This window comes from Pseudophryne corroboree, chromosome 7 (assembly GCF_028390025.1).
Source record: "Pseudophryne corroboree isolate aPseCor3 chromosome 7, aPseCor3.hap2, whole genome shotgun sequence".
NCBI classification, from domain to species: domain Eukaryota; kingdom Metazoa; phylum Chordata; class Amphibia; order Anura; family Myobatrachidae; genus Pseudophryne; species Pseudophryne corroboree.
The window spans coordinates 493,418,003-493,434,523 of NC_086450.1; the positions used below are offsets into that span (position 1 = coordinate 493,418,003).

General features: G+C 43.4%; 1 protein-coding gene and 1 long non-coding RNA gene across 3 annotated transcripts in view; one reads left to right on the top strand and one right to left on the bottom strand.

The window, feature by feature from the left end:
- The window catches only part of LOC134945726 (uncharacterized), an 889,695-nt gene that overhangs the window by 847,807 nt on the left and 25,367 nt on the right, over nt 1-16,521 (top strand). The window lies entirely within an intron of this gene.
- Nucleotides 1-16,521, bottom strand: part of LOC134945724 (interferon-induced very large GTPase 1-like) — an 83,224-nt gene that overhangs the window by 37,437 nt on the left and 29,266 nt on the right. For both annotated transcript variants that reach the window (XM_063935176.1, XM_063935175.1), the window contains 3 exons: nt 3,972-4,286; nt 2,592-2,906; nt 1,501-1,815 (listed from right to left, as the gene is read on the bottom strand). In XM_063935176.1, the coding sequence (XP_063791246.1) occupies nt 1,501-1,815; nt 2,592-2,906; nt 3,972-4,266 (925 nt within the window). In that variant the 5' untranslated portion in view covers nt 4,267-4,286. The remainder of the gene's footprint in view (nt 1-1,500; nt 1,816-2,591; nt 2,907-3,971; nt 4,287-16,521) is intronic.

Genomic DNA, 16,521 nt, shown 5'->3' on the forward strand with positions numbered 1-16,521 from the left:
TGGACTTGCAAATCTAAAATGGCTGCTGGCATTCCCTTTTGAACCATATGTTACAGACTTTGGAATCATGGGAGTTCTTCCCAAAATGGAGTCTAGCTTCTGTCCCATGCGGTATTGTAAGGACCATTGTGTTGTTGCTGTGTGTTGTGTATATAGAGACAGCCAGCCTGGGTGAGCTCACTTTTCTCTCCAGAAAGGTTCTCAGCATTGACTAACTGCGCAGCGATTGTTTCCCCTCGTGTGTAAGTTCTCTGCAGACATTTTACCTCCTATTTTTTGTAAGCCATTCTCTCTCTCCTTCCCCTTAAATGTAATTGTGCCACTATTGTATATTAACGTGTAGTAATTCTGTTAGGTATATATGTTAGCATGGTAGTGTATAAACTGTATTGTATATTCTTTTGCAATTGAACGTTCATTCTCTCCCTTAAAGGTGTTAGAACCTTAGACCGGTATTTGAGTGTTTATTATATTGCTAAGGGTTCTCCAAGCGTCTCAGTCGCTCATGCAGCTTTTAAACTAACAAGGTTACACTGCATTGCATCTATACATTATCACTGCACAAAGGTTTACAGTATAAGTACATTCGTTAAGGTATCGTTATTAAGGTTTAATATTGTGAGCGTCAGCGTCGCTAGTGTTTACATCCTGTTCACAGCATCAGCTACGCTATTAGCGTAACATTACGGTGATCAACCGCCTATAGTGTGCCCGATACCAACAGCGTATTCTCGCGAGCGTTTGTGTCGCTCGAGCGGCTCGCTCCCGATACAGCGTCCGCTAAGCTAAGGGCGTACCCTTACGGCACCTCGTGCGCCAATTGCGTACTGTGTCTCTTAACCTTTTTAGAGTGTTTAATATAGTATATATATTAGGCTTTGTCAAAAGTCATCCAATTATTATATATCTTGTGTAACACTGAGCGGAGCACCAAAAGCAGTATTGTAGCTGTGCAAAATGACTGCTGTCCGTCAGTGAAAACCCCACCAAAGTAATACCAAATAAGCTCTGCCACCTCCAAACGACCCCAAGATGGCAACGCTCATTTTACCTCAGATGTTAATAAAAACATCTTTGGAAGCCCCTATTGAAGAAGGTTCTTCCCTCAGTAGGTCCCAACTCACTGGAGTATTATTATAGAATATCGGAATGAGGAGTGGATAGTCCTATCATAATCGCAAGAAGAGAGGAATAGCTATGACTACTGGCAGGCTGTCCTTGGGTCCAGGAGTGGGTTAGTGACCAGTATACATGGTAAAAAAAAATGAATTCCATTTCCAGTATCCAAAAAATTAAAGGAAAAAGTAGAACTCTGCCAGCAATCCCTGCGGGCAGCCATGGCTACTATGTGCTCAGTAGCATCTCTATCCGCCCACAGAAACTGAGTTTTCAGAGATAACTTTTCGCAAACTATAATAAAACAATAAAAATATGTAACAATATTTATGTAATGTGATGTCTGTGGTTACTAGTGACTATGAGGAGAGAAAAGTTACTCACTTTCCGGTAAGTGTTGAGACACATCAGCCAGTGGTGGGAACCTGGGCACCATGTTCTCTAGATGGTGGAGGAACGTCTCACAGGCCGGTTCTCCCTTCTGTAGTATGATGTTTATCAGCTTCTCAGCTCTCTCTGCTGGGCTCACAGCCTCGTACTGATCTATATAATCCTGGAGAGTAATAAGGTGGAGAGAGTCCAGCTCATCACACAAACCGTCCACGTTCTCCTCAAACACCTCCATTAATTTCCATCTCAGCTGTTTAATAGTCCGTGAAGCTTCCCTGATAGGAACCATTTTTTCCTGAGGTTCATAGTCTGAAAAGAAGTATAAACACTGCAATCAGCCTGGTTACATAAAATGACTTACCTGCATTGAATACATTTATGCAATAAAGGGAAGATATTCGTTGTCATTTGTAGTGTGTACAGTTTGTGATTTTTTTTCTTATTAATCATTATAATTGAAAAAAATTGTGCTGATCAGTCGCTGTGAGTAATTATAATTCGCTGAGCCTGATTCATAGGTGGCTCTGCTGCATCTGCTGTAGCGTTGTTGCCGGAGTTGCGGCTGGGATAACATGCAAATGCTAATATTATCCATCCCCTGGTGTAGTAGCCTGTGTCTCAGTGTGCAAGGACTCAGACAACACTTTCTGCGTCTCTGTACGCTGCTATACCACCAGTGATTCCTTACATGCCACCATCTGAGCACACCATCAATGTTTGCACATGTCCTACGGCGGGTGCAACTCTCCAGATGACTACGGCCTCTGGGGCTCCAACTGTGCGTTTTGGAACTCAGTCACTTCACTGACAATCTGCAGTACTCTCATAACACGGCCATGAGATTGTCTCCTTTTGCATTCACTTCAAGCCATCATTTACAAATTATCGCTCAGTTACGTGAACATCAGGGCCCATTGCCTCTGAAGACCAAGGTTTGTGTGGGCGTCCATTATTAATGTTACTAATGAATCTGATGGTAACACAGCACATATCCCATTATCTGACCCTGGATTGTAGTAGATGTGATTCTGTCTCACTGATACTTTCAGGAGTAGTAAATCCGCCAGAGGACTATAGTTACTCACTTTCTGGTAAGTTTTGGGACATATCATCCAAAGCCGGGAACTTGAGAACCATGTTCTCTAGATGGTGGAGGAACATCTCACAGGCCGGTTCCCTCTTCTGTAGTATAAGGTTTATCAGCTTCTCAATTCTCTCTGCTGGGGTCACAGCCTCATACAGATCTGTATACTCCTGGGGAGTAATGAGGTGGAGAGAGTCCAGCTCATCACACAAACCGTCCACGTTCTCCTCATACACTTCTCCTAATTTCCACCTCAGATGTATAATAGTCTTCAATGCTTCTCTGATAGAATCTGTCATTTTCCCAGATTCACCACCTGAAAGAAAGTAAGTATAACTACAGTGATTTGTCTAATTACATAGATTCATTTAAATGTCTTGCTTTATGAATAAAAGGATGTAATAAAAGGGAAGTTATTTATGGGGGAAGTATTTAACATGTCAACAGTCAGAGTAAAGTCGAACAGAGACTACCCACGTGGAAATAATGTTAATTAGAGCATTCTAACTTTAAACATGATAAATGGCCCTAAGTGGATACTGTTATGATGCAGTGTAGTCTCTGAACTTCTATTACCATAGAGTTTTCAAGTAATTTTGCAAGTACTATTTAGTGTGCAGGGGGATACCAGGAGGGAAAAAGACCCCTCTTTCTGTTTTCTTATCTTTAAATAATTCTATGTTGACAATCTGACTTTCGACGAATCTTAACCCATTTGTTGTCATTTATAGGAGTATGATATGTTGACCTACAGAAATGTTCAAATGGTCATCATGTAAGCATGTTTATTGTGTTGACATTGTACATATCTACAGCCAAAATGTCAACATAGCGGTTTTCACAATTTTTGCCTAACCCTAATCCTAACCCCCTAACACACTGGAGCGATATCAGCCCGATTTGACGTTTCTGGGCAAATCGGAATGACAAACAGGGCACAACATATTGTTTGTATGTCAGATTTGTGCGCTCCCGTGGTTGCATGCGATATTGCCCGGTCCATGTCTGCATAATGAACATGTCAATAATATGACCATGTTGACATTTCTGCGTGTTGACATATTACAGGTCAGCATTATGTAAACTTCAAAACTTCTGACCAGATACCAATGATAATGTATACAATTAATTGTCATTAATTTTTATCTTACCAGTTCATGGAAAATTGCCCTGATCACAGACTGAGTAATATTACATCTTTACTATTGGAGACCTTCATCAAAGTCTCATGTTGTTAATATAGTTCGATCTACTGCAACCTGGATCATATAGCGCTCAAGAGTCCCATGATTTTGTGCTTAATTTTACTAGACATCATTCTGTATCACAGATACTTTCAGACATACAAAAAAAAAAACCTCCTGTCTATAAAGATACTCACTTTGTGGTATCTGCTGAGACACATCAGACAATGCCGGGAACCTGGGAGTCATCTTCTCCAGATGGTGGAGGAACATCTCCCAGGCCGGTTCCCCCTTCTGTAGTATAATGCTGATCAGCTTCTCAGCTCTCTCTGCTGGGGTTACAGCCTCGTACACATCTTTATACTCCCGGTAGAGAATGAGCTTGGAATATTTCAGATGGTCACACAAATCTTCTACATTTTCCACACACACTTCCATTAGTTTCCCTCTCAGTTCTTTAATAGTTGTGAGGGCTTTTCTGATAGAATCCATTGTATTCTGAGCTTCACAGGCTGAAAATATTAATACAGCGATCAGTTTGTCTACAGTCCATGGAATGACTTACCTGAGTTAATGAATAAAATAATGTAATACAGGGATTTGTGTTATTCATTGAATTTGAAAATTGTACAGTTATTTGTGATTACACTTTTCCATATTTATCTTTATAGCAAAAAAGTGTGGTGAACGTGGACTGAGAGTAATTATACACCCACCTCCCAACTTACTGGGCCCATAGGATCTGCTGCTAATGTCTTGGTGCCGGATACCAGAGGAGACCTTCAGAGGTCTTGTGAAGTCCATGCCTCAGTGGGTCAGAGCTGTTTTATCAGCACGAGGGGGTCGTACACAATATTAAGCAGGTGCTATTAATGTTATGGCTGATCGTTGTGTGTATACATGGAAATTAGTCATAGGAATGTTCGACTACATACAAAAATCTTACAATTTTCAGAAGAAACAATTGTCACACATAACAGTACATTTCAAGCAGGACACACATTTAGTTCATATGTACTGTAAAACAGTTATGAAAAACTGATCTCAGATTAAGAACAAATGAGTTTTACACATGTGACATAATTACATTACATACGCTTGTAGCTGGAGACCCAACCTGTGCAGCTAAGATGTCCACCACCGAATAAACATATGTGCTGCAGCGCCATCAAAGGGAAATATTGGCGCTATGTGCTTGATGTGGTCTGAATATGTAATTACGTAACATGTACATTTTTAATACATGTTGCAGCTGGCTGTGGTGCTGGAGCGGTGGCTGTGCTGACACGAGAGCTCATTCTCAGTGCCGACCAGTGATGCAAGTACAGTAAAATTGTTAGAAGTACTTTGAGTGTGCACCTTCAGTGTGTGTGCAAAAAATAGGCATGGCCACACGTCACAAGGGGCATTGCCTCTCAAAACAGGTGCATGTCATCACGATACACCATCACCATCCATGCCAAATGTATCTTATATGGAGGTTTCTCTGCAATGAGGAACATTGAAAAAAATAGGATTTTAAATTACCTACCAGTAAATCCTTTTTGCGTAGTCCATAGGGGATACTGCGGTCCACATTAGTACCATGGGGTATAGACGAGTCCACTAGGAGCCTTGGACACTTTAAGAAATTAATAGTGTGGGCTGGCTCCTTCCTCTATGCCCCTCCTACCAGGAGGACACACTTCCGAAGAGACTGACATACTTTGAGAGAAGGATTTAACCGAATAGTGGTGAGATTCGAACCAGCACACACCAAACAAGAGGAAAGCCATGCTAACCAAACTTGAACATGAACAGCAACAGCTGAACCAACAACAATACTTAACTTAAGTAACAGTGCAGGAAAACACAAAGCACTGGGCAGGCGCGCAGTATCTTCTATGGACTACGAGAAAAGGATTTACCGGTAGGTAATTAAAATCCTTTTTTCTCTTACGTCCTAGAGGATACTGGGATCCACATTAGTACCATGGGGATGTACCAAAGCTTCCAAACCGGGTGGGAGAGTGTGGAGGCTTCTGCAGAACTGATTGACCAAATTGAAGGTCCTCAGCGGCCAAAGTATCGAACTTGTAGAACTTAGCAAATGTGTTCGAACCCGACCAAGCAGCTGCTCGGCAGAGCTGTAAAGCCGAGACACCCCGGGCAGCCACCCAGGAAGAACCCACTGACCTAGTCGAGCGGGCCTGTACAGATTCAGGAACCGGCAAACCTGCAGTAGAGTAAGCATGCTGGATAGTAAGCCTGATCCAGCGAGCAATTGACTCCTTTGAAGGACACCCAATTTTATTGAGATCATAGAGCACAAACAGCGAGTCAGATATTCTGAGAAGAGCTGTTCACTTCACATAAGACTTCAAAGCCCTTACAATATCCAGGGACTTTGAGGTAGATGAGATGTCGGTAACCACCAAAACCACAATCGGTTGGTTGATATGAAATGCAGACACCACCTTTGGAAGAAATTCCTGAAGAGTTCTGAGTTTAGTTCTATCTTCATGAAAAATCAAATAAGTGCTTTTGTGAGACAACGCCCCCAATTCTGACATACATCTTGCTGAAGCCAAGGCCAACAGTGTGATTCTCTGCCTCGTAAAAAACTTTACGTCAACCTCCTGTAAAGGCTCAAACCATTCAGATTGCAGAAACTGCAACACCACGTTAAGATCCCAAGGTGCCATGGGAGGCACAAAGGGCGTTGGATGTGCAGAACTCCTTTTAAGAACCTCAGGGAGAGAAGCCAATTGTTTCTGTAAGAAAATGGGCAAAGCCGAAATCTGCACTTTTATGGAGCCCAGGCGTAGGCACACATCCACACCTGACTGCAGAAAGAGCAGAAAACATCCCAGTTGAAATTCCTCAGCCGGAATTATATTTTCTCCAAATTCAGTGGTAATGTCTAGACGTTACCCCCTTCCTGGGCTGGATCAAGGTAGTTATAACCTTATCCGGAATGCCTTTCTGGGCTAGAATTTGATGCTCATCTTCCATGCCATCAAACGTAGCTGTGGTAAATCTTGATAGACAAATGGCCCTTGTTGCAGAAGGTCCTTTCGAAGAGGTAGAGGCCAAGGATCCTCTAGGAGCATCTCCAGTAGGTCCGCGTACTAAGCCCTTCTTGGCTAATCCAGAGCAATGAGAATTGCATGAACCTTTTCCCTTTTTATTCTTTTGAGAATTCTTGGGATCACTGGAAGTGGAGGAAACATGTACACCCTCTGATAGACCTATGGAGTCACCAGAGCGTCTACCGCTACGGCCTATGGGTCTCTCGACCTGAAACAATACCACTTGAGCTTCTCGTTGAGACGAGAGGCCATCATGTCGATCTGTGGAATTCCCCACCGACGTGTCAAGCACCCGAACACCTCCGGGTGAAGGGCCCACTCTCCTGGATGGAGATCGTGTCTGCTGAGGAAGTCTGCTTCCCAGTTGTCTACTCCCGGAATGAAGATTGCGGACAACGCCACCCTGTGTCATTCTGCCCAGAAAATAATCATCGTTACCTCAGACATCGCTGCTCTGCTCTTCGTTCCGCCCTGCCAGTTTATGTACGTTACCGCCGTCACATTGTCCGACTGAACCTGAATGGCTTGTTCTTGAAGAAGATGTGATGCCTGCAGAACGGCGTTGTATAAGGCCCTTAGTTCCAGAATGTTGATTGGAAGAATGGCTTCATGACGCCATTTTCATTGGAACTGTTCCCCCGGGTGACTGCTGCTCAACCTCTGAGGCTTGCGTCTGTGGTTAGAAGAATCCAATTTTGAATCCTGAACCTTCGGCCTTCTGTTAGTTGAGAAGTCTGAAGCCACCACAGCAGAGAAATCCTGGCTCTTGGCGACCGATGTATCCTCTGGTGCATGTGGAGATGCGATCCGGACCATTGTCCAACAGATCCAGCTGGAAGGGCCTTGCTTGAAACCTTCTATATTGTAGTGCCTAATAAGCGGCTATCATTTTCCCCAGAAGACGAATGCAGAGATGCACACATATCCGGGTTGGTTTTAGAACATCCCGCACCATTGACTGGATTACCAATGCCTTTTCCAATGGAAGGAAAACTCTTAGTGGTTCCATGTCCAGTATCATTCCCAGGAACGGGAGTCTCCTCGTTGGTTCCAGGTGATCCTGGAGCAGTCGAGTCAAAAGGGCAATGCTGTCCAGCAGTTTCTCCCTGGTTGATGCTTTTATCAGCAGGTCGTCCAGGTACGGAATTATGTTCACTCCCTGTCTGCGGAAGAGGAACATCATCTCTGCCATTACCTTGGTGAACACCCTTGGTGCCGTTGAGAGGCCAAATGGCAGGGCCTGGAACTGTAATGCAAACCTTAGATAAACCTGATAAGGCGGCCAGATTTGGATGTGAAAGTACGCATCCTTGATATCCAGGGACACCAAGAATTACCCTTCCTCCAGACCTGAGATCACCGCTCTCAGAGACTCCATCTTGAATTTGAACACCCGTAAATACGGGTTCAGGGATTTGAGGTTTAAAATGGGTCTTACCGAACCGTCCGGCTTCGGAACCACAAACAAGCTGGAATAATAACCTTTGTTCTCTAGGTGAGGTGGAACTGGAACAATGACCTGAGTCTGTATCAGTTTTTGTATTGCTTCCTGTAAAGTTATACTTGCTTTTGGAGAAGCTGGTAAGCCTGATTTGAAGAATCTGTGAGGTGGGAGTTCATGAAAATCCAGTCTGTAGCCCTGGGTGATAAGATCTTTGACCCAAGGATCTAGGCCTGATGTTGCCTAATCTCCTGAGGAAACCGCTCACTACTATAGCGGAGAAACGCGTAGAGGACTCTCCGTTGTGCACTCTGCAAGCTGCAACCAGCTCGGATATACTCCAGCCGCCTCCTGTGTGTGTAAGTACTCATCGTGCCGACCAATCGTGAGGACCGGATGCCGTGACTGCCAGATCCGGCGAATCCTCCCTTGGATCTCTTTGACCGCTAGATTTACTACGGTACCGTTAAAACATCTAAGCAGTGATAGTTTGAAAAACAAACAGCACTTGGTGGTTAAAATTCCGTGACAGCCTGGTCTGGTAATTCCATCTTTTATGTGCATTGTCTGCATGAATACACTTTACTGAGATCTGAACCGGCACGGAGTACTATAACAAACTGGCTTGAAGCTGCTAGTACGTTAATTTAACGCTTGTGTATCTGGAGGACATAATAAAGCTGCAGAGCATCGTCTGCATGGGCATAATTTACTGCTATCTGAACTGGTATTAAGTACTATTACAAACTATCCTTAAGCCGCTAGCACGACAACTAACATCTGTGTATCTGGAGGGCATAATACAGCTTCAGGGCATTGTCTGCATAGACACAATTCACTGTTCTTCAAAATGTTTCTGAGTAATACTATTAATTGTCCTGGAGCTGTCCGCAAGTTAATTATTGCCTGTGCATCTGGAAGACACATTATAGTTTCCAGGCTTTAAGAAGATACCCGGATCCATAAATTAGCTTTGGCCGGCAAAATCTTTGATACCTGTTTTCTGTGTCCCATAATGGGAACTCGTTACTACTGGACACAATATTTCTGAGTTCCTAATTAGAGCTATGTACACAATGATGAGCTTATTGAAGTATCAGCTTTTATAGATTTCTATTTTGAGGTCTTGTTATATGTATATGTGTTTTTAAATTGATATTAAATTAATTAATTGTACTACAAATTAGCGCTCCTTATCTTTGTTTATATGTTGCCCATATGTGACTGAAATATCTTAAGTGGGCTCCCGCCTGCCTGTCTTCAACGCAGTGTGGTCCACCGTCATGCTGAATGCTTTGAGGAAGCAGAGCTGGAGGTCTGTTCTTGTGAAGCTGCAGGTGCAGGTTTTCTGGGTTTACTTCCATTACTTTTGAAGGAAGCAAAAGTACCTTTGGATTTACCTTTGAACTTTGCTGTCCGAAAGGACTGCAGAGTTGGAGCAGTGTAAGTTTTCCTAGCTGGGGGTGCTGCAGAAGGACGGTATGTAGACTCACCCGCCATAGTCTAGGATATCCACATATCCAGTTCATCTCCAAACAGGGCTTCACCTGAGAATGGTAGGCTTTCTGCACCTTTTCTAGAATCCGCATCCGCATTCCACTGACGCAGCCATAAGCACCTATGTGTCGACACGGCCATGGCCGTGGAGTAAGCCTATCCCTTTTAGGGCATCGACAATAAAATTTGCAGAGTCCTGTATATGTTTTAGGAGTAAAACTAACTGCCCCCTGTGTAAGGAATCAAAGTCCTCTATCAGAGTACCTGACCATTTGGAAATGGCCTTAGAAATCCAAGCACAAGCTATAGTTGGTTTCTGGGCCACCCCCACAGCCGTGTACAGAGATTTGAGAGTGATCTTAATCTTGTGGTCAGCCGTGTCCTTTAAGGAGGCCGCACCTGGGACCGGTAAGACTATCTTACGGATAAACCTAGAAATTGAGGCATCAACAATTCCCACTTTTTTCCTATCATCCTGCGGAAAAGATGATAGAACCCTTTAGGGATTTGAAACTTTTTTTCAGAATTGACCCAAGTTTCTTCAAATAGAGAATTTAACTACTTAGATGCAGGGAAAGTAGCAGAGGATTTCTTTTTACACTGAAATTAGATTCCTTCATGTCCTCTATCACTTTATCAGGAATGTGCAGGACCTCCCTAATAGCTTCTATGAGGGCCTGTATTCCCTGTGAGAGAGCTGCACCCTCCCCCCCCCAAATTCACCTCGCCCTCCCCTGCGTCACTGAAATCATCATCAGTGTCAGCCCTGCAGAATCTGGGCCAGTGTACGCTTTTGTGGATAAATGGTAGGGGTCTGAGATGTCGGTATGGGCACTGAATCTCTATTCATCAGGTCATCCATAGACTGTCTTAAGTTTTGCGTCTCTTTTTCAGTCTGGGACAACTGATGAGATATATTTGAAATCATCCCTTTCAGTGAATCTAACCACACCGGTTACGAAACACTTGCCTGAGAAGGTGTACTATCCTGAGTACACTGTAGTGATCCCCCGAGGGATGAGAAGCACTCTGCAGTTCAGGACACACACTCTTTTGATAAGGCAACAAGTAAAAACACAGCCACACAGGAGAGTAGAGGTTAAAACACAGTTAACCCTGATAAAGCTGAATATTTATCTTACTTAAAACCCTTTAAGAGGTCAAAGAACACAGTACGCTATTGGCGTATGGAATACCGTAAAGGGTACGCACGTTGCGTAACAATCGCTTCGCCGTAGTCGAGACGCTCAAGCGTCACGTTCGCTCACGGCTAAGAGATCACAGGCAGGCACGCTATTGGCTGCCGACTACCGTAATGATACGCTATTAGCGTAGCGGACGCTCGGGACCACGAGGAGATCACAAGCGGCGCTGACGCTCACAGTGTAAAACCTTTATAACTATACCATAAAACAATGTATTATGCAGTAAACCTTGGTATAGTGATAGGGTGAAAATGTAACACAGTGTAACCTTATTAACTTAAAAGCTGTTCGAGCGTCTCCGACGCTCTGAGAATACTTAGAAATATAAGAAATACACAGATACCGATCTTAGGTTCTAACACCTTAAATGAACGTTCTATTTGCAAAAGAATAATACAATACAAGTCATACACTACCAATATAACATAGACTACCTAACCAGATAACTACACATGAAATACAATAACAGTACAATAACACTTTAAGAGGAAAAGAGGGAGAAAGAGGAGAAGAGAGAGAGAGATATGTGGCTCACAATAACAATAAAGACAATATGATTGCGGAGAAACTTACGCACAAGGGGAACAATCGCATGCGCCTTTCTGAATATCCAGCTCCCGATTATCAGTGATGAGAACCGTTGAAGAGAGTAGAGCTGGATCAGATCGGCTTGTCTATTTATGCACCACACACAATACAATACAATGGTCCCTACAATCTCATTGTTCATTGGACACAGGAATTCGTCTTCGCATTATAACAAAAGGTCATAGGTTGATTCATACAGGTGGGCTGTGACTATTTCCAACTGCTCAGGTGGGTGGGAAACTAGGTTTCCCGCCGCATGGATAAGTGAGTGCAAATAATAGTAAAAGTACATAAACTTCTTATGTCCATAACTATTCGCACGAGTGATTAATCCGCTTCAAACCAACACCGGAATATTGCTAATTAAATACTCTTCCGATGGATACTAAACACCACTGTATAACCCTTGTCTGACCCTTCGTATCAAACAAAGAGGGATCTCTTTGTTTATGAACATGCTACATTAACTAAACTTTCAGATTCTATCAAAGGGACCATAATCTACAAAATACATTATATGGTAAAAATATGTAACGATTGAGTCGCACGCTAGGCGCACATAAACTCTACCGTAAATGCGCATACCGTGCGCCTGCGGGTGCACATAACAGCGAGTATGCGCACGCACGGGACAGCGTATGCATGCACAGGGGGGACACATATGATGTGCAAATATGGCAGTGTGCATCATGATATTTTTCTGACTTTGACAGTCCACCCTTTGGCAGTCACCAATAACTGCCACTTCCTAAAACATTTCAAAAAGAGAAAAATATATGTCATGTGTAAATACATTTCCATGGTCGGGTAGGGGAGGAGGGAAGAAGGTGTGAAAAGGGTATGACCTAGTGAGATAGCAGAAGCATGTGTGTATGAATCCATGTTTGGGGGGGGTCACGTATCATTGTGCCGTACGTGTTGTAAATCAAGCTTCGAGGTATTGCGAAGTATACATTTGAATTCCTTCTTATCCCGTATTAAGGGTCTGTGGATGGGCTGTCAAACTTTACCGAGCTCTTTTCGGCTTTTAGTTGCAACAAAATGGGGGAGCACATTTTAGTTGATGATACATGAATGGGGGGATATGTGATTGCTGATATCTGTGCCTGTATTCCCTATCGACTATGTGTGTCATTACCTGAAGGTTGTAGAGATGAAGATAAGAAACAATTATGGTAAATGCAGTGGTATTCTATGTGAGGTTAATATGCATTTGTTGGTTTAAGTCTTGTCTGAAGTCTTGTCTGAAGTCTCCTTTGGGCTTTTGCTATTAACGGTATGCAAAAAGCCTTGTCAATGTCCATAGACTTACAAAAAAAGTTGGGCTAGCGTAAATTTAAAATTTCTAGGGAAACTGGGGGTCTATGGCATAGTCCATCTGTTGTTTGTGTACAAGGTTGTCAAACTTCTTCTTTAATACATCTGTTGTCTGTATACAAGGTCATCAAATTCCTCTTCCAAGCGGGTCTTTTTACCTTGGTGAAAACAAAGGAGAAACGGGTGAAAGAAACGGACCGTAGAATCACTTTTTCATCACATCATTGTCTCTATCGTTGGGTCATAAATCAAATCCATTGGAATTACAATTTCCTCACTCCTTAGACTCATTACCCTGGTACTACGTTTGCACTTCGTTAAAGCCTGACCGCATCTAAATATCAAGCCAATCGATATGACAACACCTAAGATACATAGAAGAAACTTCCCTACATCCATTATGACTCCTTGAGCCCATTCTCCTAAACCAGAGAACCAATTTCGCGGGTTCAACCATGACACCCAACCAGTCAGCTCATTACCCACAGCAGCAAGGGTGAGATTGTGTCTCCTGTGAAATTCCCACTTTAATTGGAGAATGTCGTCCATCTTTTGGTCTATGACCTCGACCGAGTCCTCGGTGCTATTCGTAATATAAGTGCAGCATTTCACGCCGTACTGCGTTGCCAGTGTGACACAATATCCACCTGTCACTGCCGTGAGATAATTAAGAACCATCCTATGCTGAACCAGTTCTGTTTTATAAGCTTGGAGCTCCCTTCCAGTATACCTAAAAGTGTCGTCATACATTTCAGTGATATTGTCTAATAAATTTGCAAGCGCAGATATATATCTATAGTTCAGCACTCCTCTAGCGGTGCGAGTGAAATCTAACGCAAGTAGAACCTGAATCCCGGTGGATTCATGGATCAGATCAGAGGCCGGATGCTCTGTCCTTTCTGTCAGTTGCCTTTTAACGACGTGCTCGTAATGAGTGTGAGTATAAGGAGCTTGGGCACCACGGTGAATATCTTTCATTTTGGTATGCGATACAGTCATTACCTCAGGCAGTACTTTTCCAATATAACACAATCCTTCAGAGTTTGGGGCAAGCCACTTATACGCCTTCCTCCCGCATATGAAATATGCATCATCGGGGAGAACATATGGGACGGAGTAGGACATAACCATATTACACATCTTCCATGTGAAACCTCCTAACCCTAATTCTCCCATCTGTCTAGTACACGTATCTGTTTGTATGATATGTGCACAGTATCCTGGTGATACCTCTCCAACTCTCATGATCCTATTTCCTAGGGTATACCTATATCGGAAAGATTTTTCTCTACTGGCTATGTGGCGTATAAGCTCTGTATCTGTAGGCATTCTATCTGCTCTATATGAAAAAGGTCATGGTTTGGTTACTCCATGACACTTCCCAATTTCCCGGCTTTCGGGGATTGGAAATGTTAAAACATATTAGGGACCTATCCACATGATATTGGTGGAGCTTCACACTAGGAGGGCTGGAGATATTAAACCTCCTGTCCACCGGTCTCCCACCCTTTAGCTCAAGTACCTCCCCTACCGTTAAAGGGAATGGTACTAATCCTGATTTGCTATGACCTTGAGGTACTTGAGAGCATACCCAACAATCTGTCTGATTTAACACATTACCCACTAAGGAGTGATAGTCACTCAATGGATGCCGGTCCATGTGGATATTAAAACTGGATTGGCATTTCTTGATGCACCCATCCTCAACTACATTGTCACAGAGCCTACAGATACAGTTTTCTTCAGCTAACAATCCTTCACAATTCCTTCTATTGTCAATGCTATCGGATCGTTTTCTGATACTCGCCTTTACTTGTTGATTAAGTTGTTCTTGGAAAACTACACCTCCATCTTTGTCATCAGAACCCATTCCAGAACCTCTCTCGACCTCCATGGTACTCTCGCCGGAACAGACTGCTCTGGTCAACATCATGGCCAACAGGAAAATCCGGATCACAGTCTCTTGGGGCAAGTCCATCTTTTAGGAGGAAACGGAGAAGAATGAGAAGGGGGAAAGAAATAATTTGAGGGAGAGGGGATGGGAAGTGGAGAAAAACAATAAAAGGGAACAGGGAATCGACAACTGCTTTCGATCTTATGATTTTCAATGCTCAGGTGCCGCCTCAGTCCTCCTGAAACAGACACTCCAGTGATACAACTTCCTCAACCGTCTGTTCTTTATCACGGGACCTCTCTGGATCAGCAACCTTCTTACAATGGGACGAATGAACCCAAGTCTCTCTCTCGGCAACCTTCAATGCTGTAGTGCTAGTCAATAAGACTTGGTATGGTCCTTCCCATCTGTCAATAAGGCAACCTGAGCGTAGAAAATTCTGTATCATTACATAATCCCCAGGTTCAATGTCATGACAATTACTATCTGGTAAATCAGGAATCACCAATTTCAAATTATCATTTTGATTCCTTAGCTGTTTACTCATGTTAACCAGGTATTTTACAGTCACTTCATTGTTACACTTCAAATCATCCTGAGGGTTAATCATAACATGCGGTTGTCGACCAAACAAGATTTCAAAGGGGGACAGATTAAGAGGGGACCTGGGAGTGGTTCTGATGCTGTATAGTACAATGGGTAAAGCTTCTGGCCATGTCAATCCTGTTTCTGCCATAACTTTGCTCAGTTTATTTTTAATAGTGCTGTTCACTCTTTCCACCTTCGCACTCGCCTGGGGGCGGTATGGAGTGTGCAGCTTACTATCAATTCCCATCAACTTACACATTCCTTGAAAGACATCACCTGTAAAATGGGTACCCCTATCACTTTCAATTATTCTAGGGATACCATATCTACATACAAATTCCTGCACAATTTTCTTAGCAGTAAACATAGCGGTATTTGTGGCCGCAGGAAATGCTTCGACCCAATTTGAGAACACATCTATACAAACAAGTACATATTTCAAATTTCGACAAGGGGGTAATTGTATAAAGTCAATCTGTATTACCTGAAAAGGGCCGCCTGTAGGTGGGATATGAGATGGTTCTGTTGGTATTGCCTTTCCGATATTCTTCCTCAAACAGGTAAGGCATGACATTGCTCTCTTACCTGCATGGGATGAAAATCCTGGGGCGCACGAATATGCTCTTACCAACTTGCACATTCCCTCCTTGCCCAGATGAGTCAGCCCGTGTGCTGCCTCGGCTAAACATGGAAGATATGCTCTGGGGGCCACTGGTTTACCCTGTCCATCTGTCCAGAGTCCTGAGGACTCCTGGCCATATCCTTTTGCCTTCCAGACTGCCTTTTCCTGTGTGGAACACAAATTTTGCATTTCACACAACTTCTGTGTGTTGATGGTATTAAATACCATCAGTTGTGTGGTGTCTGTCTGTCTGGGGGTACCAGCTGCTAGCTTAGCAGCTTCGTCTGCTCGGCTGTTACCAAGTGATACTGGGTCCTGGCTATATGTGTGTGCTTTACACTTGATAACAGCCACTCTGTCGGGTTCCTGTATCGCTGTTAGAAGCCTTTTGATGTGAGCTGCATGCGCTATCGGTGTACCAGCTGCCGTCATGAAATTTCTGAGGCGCCATAGGGCTCCGAAATCATGGACTACCCCGAAGGCGTATCTAGAATCGGTGTAGATATTGGCTGACTTGCCCTTAG